General features: G+C 54.7%; 1 protein-coding gene across 1 annotated transcript; it reads right to left on the bottom strand.

The window, feature by feature from the left end:
• Positions 1-2,832: 2,832 nt before the first annotated feature.
• SYNDIG1L (synapse differentiation inducing 1 like) lies at positions 2,833-4,555 on the bottom strand. Its single transcript, XM_065872783.1, has 3 exons — positions 4,133-4,555; positions 3,129-3,269; positions 2,833-2,991 (listed from the first exon to the last, which is right to left on the bottom strand). Exons 1-3 carry the CDS (start codon positions 4,553-4,555, stop codon positions 2,833-2,835), a joined length of 723 nt encoding a protein of 240 aa, XP_065728855.1.
• Between the last annotated feature and the right edge of the window lie 436 nt (positions 4,556-4,991).

The raw sequence follows: 4,991 nt of genomic DNA, 5'->3' as shown, positions 1-4,991 counted from the left end.
CTGCTGGGGAACCCTGAGAGCGTGGAGAATACGACTAGTGTCCTCCCTTCCAGATGCCAGGAAATCTGGGGTTATTTGTCCACTGGCTTCCATCCGTCAGTGGTTGAAGTCACTTTCGGCTTATCCTGCCTGTGGGCCCAGTATCGCAGAGTTCCCAGGAAGCGGCCTTCGTCGTGGGGAGGCAAATGCCGAGGGGATCTCGGTGGCACCGCCAGGTCTGCTGCCGCTTGGTGGGTGCGGCGGGCGCGGTGATGTGCTGCTCGGACCCCGCAGGAATGATGGGCTTAGGCCTCCAGCTGCTGCAGGTGCTGTCGGCAATCAGCCTTCAGGGCACACCCCGCTTAGGGAGCAGCTCCAGCTGAAGAAATCCGCCTCGCCTGAGAGTCACAGCCCTTTTCTGGGTGGCCCACATCCAATGACTGATTGATAAGCAGATATAAAGGCATGGCCCTTCGTCCTACCTTGGGTCAACCCTGAAGGGCATCCTGGATCCAGACCCCACCTTGGGTTGGCCCAGCATCGCAGCCTGGCCTCCCCGCCGTTCAGATAGGCCTTCCTCAAATGTTATCCCAAGAGCATCTCCTAATGCTCATACATCATGCGCTAATCTCTGTCTCAGGGGTACCCAGCCTGTGCAACATGTGTGTCCATAGCTGTGTCTTGCAAGTAGGCACATGTGGGTGCGAGTGTGCCAGCGCCCTCAGTCCCGGCAGGTTCCTGGGGGCCTGGGACCGAGAGCATTTGGTGCTGAGGCTGTGGTCTGAGGCAGACAGAGATGGTTTCCTCCCCATACCACCCGTGAACAACCCCCATAAGGGAGGTATGAGGGACTCTAGAGAGGGCATTGGCAGAATGGGGCTCCTTGGTGACCCCGTACCTTGTGTCCACCCTTGATAGCTCCAGGCAGCTCAGTGGAGCCTCAGTCACCCTGGCTCGCATCCCTTCCACCTGATCTCCAAGGCCTTCGAGTCTAGAAGGGATTTTTCTTCAGCATGGACCTTGCCTTATCTCGCAGAGTCAAATGCATGCCATCACCCTGCATCCAGGCTACTCTGAGCAGAGAAGTCCTCCAAGCCAGAGTGCCTCCCCCTTCTCCTAAGGCCCGGATGTGGGCATGTGCTCTCAAGAACATGCTGCTAGGGACCAGGAGCAGTAGGCTTGGGGATGGAGGTCAGTCTTGGGGAAGAAATGGACGCAGGCCAAGGTGGAGGCAGGCGAGGACAGTAAGAGGCCTAGAGGGCACCAGGTGTTACAGAAATGTTTATTACAAGGATAATTATATACAATAATGGGACATTAAAACTGCTGATCCTGGGCCTGTGAGACTTCAGGGGATGCAGGGAACGGAGGGCTGGGTAACGCCTGGGATTAGGGGAGGTGGTGGGACAAGTTGGTGGATTCATAGCCCCGAGCTCTGGATGGGGGACGGGAATGACTAGGTCCACAGATTGTGTACAATGAGGTCCATAGCTTGAACTCTGAAAGGCCTGCCCTCACAATGTGCTCCTCCTGCCTGTCTGGATGTCTCTAGAATTCTGGAGGATTCCTAGAGGTTGAGGGCGTTAAGAGCAGCTCTGAGCCGGGGTGCCAGTGAAGAAGCTCCAAGGCTGACCAGGGGTCCAGCATTCAGAGGTGGGAAAACATTACTGGCCTTTGAGACACAGGCCTGACCTTCCTCTTCCTTGAGTTGGTGGAGCCCTCAGTTTGGCTCCAGCCTGGATGTTCTAGGCATAATCCAAACAGCTTTGAACCCCCCTTGGGAGGCTCCTGCCACATCCCTGCCCATGAATACTAAGGGTCATCCCTTAGTATCCCTTAGATACATTCTCTTCATCTATCTAGACCTTGCTCGCCTCCTCTAGGAAGCCTTCCTGGGCTGCTCAGCTGCCATGCCAGACCTGTGTCCCTCCTCTCATCTCACTCACTACTCAGGGTCTCCTCGCTATTTCCCCACAGGGCTGGATTTAGGGTCCTGTGCTCAGTGGCTGCTGGGCTGATGGCACTCTCTCTCTGTCTACCTGGGATGGTGCCAGCTCAGAGCCCCCCGGGAGGAGCTTAGAAAAGGATGTTGGGGGAACAGGGGCAACACTATCCCAGGGCCCTCCAGGCTTTGTGTCATCTCATCTGCCTTTCGTTCCTGCACAGAGACGCTCCAAGAACCTGCCCTCAGCACAGAGTTTATACACCCGAGATGTCCCTTCTCTGCCTAGAATCTACACTGTCTTACAAGCCCACAGGAGAGGTAAGCACCCTCCAGAACCCGAAAGACCAAGGGGTCCCTATGTCTCTATGTACTTCCCTCTTGGCTGGCTGAGGTCTGGGCAGCATGAGGCAGAGAGTGGAGTTGGGGAAAGTCATGGTGTCCCAGGTGGAGATGCCTGTGGGCTGCAAGGACTGGGTCAGCTCCTCTTCTCCCCAGGCATCCCTTTCCCTCCCTGTAATCTGTTCTTTCTCTGTGGAGAGGTTAACGGAGTCGGGTAGTGGGGTGCTTGCAGGGCAGGAGACCCTTTAGGAAATAAGCAGAATGGGGAGAGCTCCCAGCTAGAGGGAGGTCCTGCCTGGATGGCCAGGTGGGCAGCCCTACCCTCTGCTGCTTCCCAACATAGCCTGGGCTGGAGAGTGATGCTCCCAGCCCTGCTTTAGGCTGGTTGCAATAGGCAGGAAGAAGTGAAGGTTGCACCCCTCAGGCTGCAGCCCGGGAGGCCTCCTCCCAATAAGCCACGCTCATGAGCTGTCTTCAGGGGCCAGGACTTCCCAGAGAGTCTGCTACCCCAAGCCCCCCTGCCTCCTCAGGTCCATCAGGGGAGTCAGGACGCCAGGACTTCTTGGCCACTAGCTGTGGCTATTCTGGGACATGTAAGCTGCCAGGGCTACCACCACGGCCACATAGAGACCAGCCCCGATGGCGATGGAGAGTGTGGCCAGGAATAGGGCCCGGCGGGAGGTGGTGCTGGCCAGGCGGAAGTCCCCCTTGGAGATGGCCTTGCTGGTCTAGGGAGAGAGAGGCGCTGATGAAAGGGAGCATCCCCACGCCCAGCAAACAGCCCCAGCCTGCCAGGCCCTGACCCCAGGCCCCCCAGAGGAGCGGGGTGGCCAGAGCAGAAGCCCTGGGCCCCACGGGCTCTTACCCCCTGGGAGAAGTAGAAGGCAGCTATGCCCAGTGGCCAGAAGCAGCAGAGCATGGAGAAGATCGTGAGACCCAGGTGGTCCCTGGGAGGCAGAGTAAGGAAGTTGTCTTCGCTTTCACTCTCTGTCGAGGTTGCATCACTCTGCAAAACACGAGTGGGCTCTTGTGACCTGGCCCAGGATCACCCATTGGCAGTGATGTGGGGCAACGGGAAGACCATCTGTTGTTAGTGGGAGTGTGGGTTGGGCTCGGTACTCTCCACCAAAAGCTTTGACAGTGAATGGCCCAGTGATTCCACCCTTAGGAATTTATCACTAGGAAAGAATACAAATATACACGTACCGGAATGTTCATCATAGGGTAGTAATTGTGAAAGATTAGAAACAATCTCAACACCCAATGACCAGGAGATTGGGTTAATAACTGATGCAAGAACCTACAACGGGATACCATGTAACCCTTAAAAATCACCTTGTAGAAAATATTAGATTACGTGGAGCAAAACTGACATACGTTGCTTAAAGAGGACTACAACAGCAACAGCAAAATGGTAATTATGTGAGATGAAGGATGTGTTAACTAACCTTATTGTGGTAAACATTTTGTAATACGTACATGAATCAAATCATGGCATTATACACCTTAAACTTAAACAATGTTATATACAAATTATCTCTCGATTGAGCTAGAAAAAAAACAAGAACAAAAAGTGCTATTAAAAAATTAAATATTCATGACCCTTAAAACCTGTGAATCGCTATGTTGTACACCTACTTACATAATATTGTAAATCAACTATACTTCAATAAAAAAGATACCCTAATGCAGTTAATCTTAAAATAATTAAATAGCCCAAGCTAGTGTTTCTCAAAGTGTAGATAGCACCCGTGTCAGAAGTGCCTTTTTTTTGGTAACATACAGATTCCTGGACCCCAAGCCAGGCCTACAGAATCTCAGCACCTGGAGGTGAGCCCAAGAATCTGCATTTTAAACACACATACTCACCTCCTCCTCCTCCTCCTCCTGGTCGTCCTCTTGGCCTTGGAGCTCCTCTTGAACCCCGTAGGACACGGTCTGGATGGTGACATCCTCTTCCGCTTGGCCAGGTTCTGTGGACCGCTCCGTAGGCCCAGTGGAGGGCTCCCTGCTCTCTGTGAAGCTGGTTTCGCAGCTGTCTGCCCTGGGCTCCTTGAGCTTGTCCCTCCCCAGGAGGCAGTTGGGCCTGTACCAGGCCTCCACGGCCAGCTGCAGGGATCCTGGGTCCAGGAGCTGGTGGGCGTGAGCAGGCCCAGCACCACCCAGGAGGTAGGAGTAGATCTTCTCCCGGCACGGCCAGGCGGGAGAAGCCTCGGGGTAGGGGTAGGGGCCATGGAGGTGTGCGGGGTTCTGAGGCAGCAGTGGGTTCTGTAGCTCACTCAGTCTCTCCATGGTTCTGGGGGCAGCTCTGGGGAGGAGAGCCCCAGAGCCCCAGGACTTGGTGGCCAGCTGAGCAGTCCTCAGAGAGCCTGCTGGGAGAGCAAGACAGACACTGAGGCCGGCATTCTGGGTGCAGGACCAGAAGTGGTGAAGAGCACAGACTCTGCAGTCTGACTTGCTCTAGACCCTGCCTGTACCACTGGCCAGCCGCAGGACCTTGAGTTGGCCACTCAACTCCTCAGAATCTCCGTTTCTTTGTCTGCAGATTAGGGATAGCGGCAGTACTTACCTCATAGAGTTGGTTCATTCATCTATCCATTCAACACATAGTTACTGAGCATCAGCGATGGCCAGGCACTGGACAGATGCTGGGGATGCGATGGTGAGAAGGACGGGAAGCAGGGAGAGGAAGAAAGATGCACACTTTGTCTTCCAGAGCTTACAACTG

Source organism: Phocoena phocoena, chromosome 2 (assembly GCF_963924675.1).
Source record: "Phocoena phocoena chromosome 2, mPhoPho1.1, whole genome shotgun sequence".
Taxonomy (NCBI): Eukaryota; Metazoa; Chordata; class Mammalia; order Artiodactyla; family Phocoenidae; genus Phocoena; species Phocoena phocoena.
Note: the sequence above shows the minus strand (reverse complement) of the source record. Positions and strands in the feature narration are given on the sequence as shown.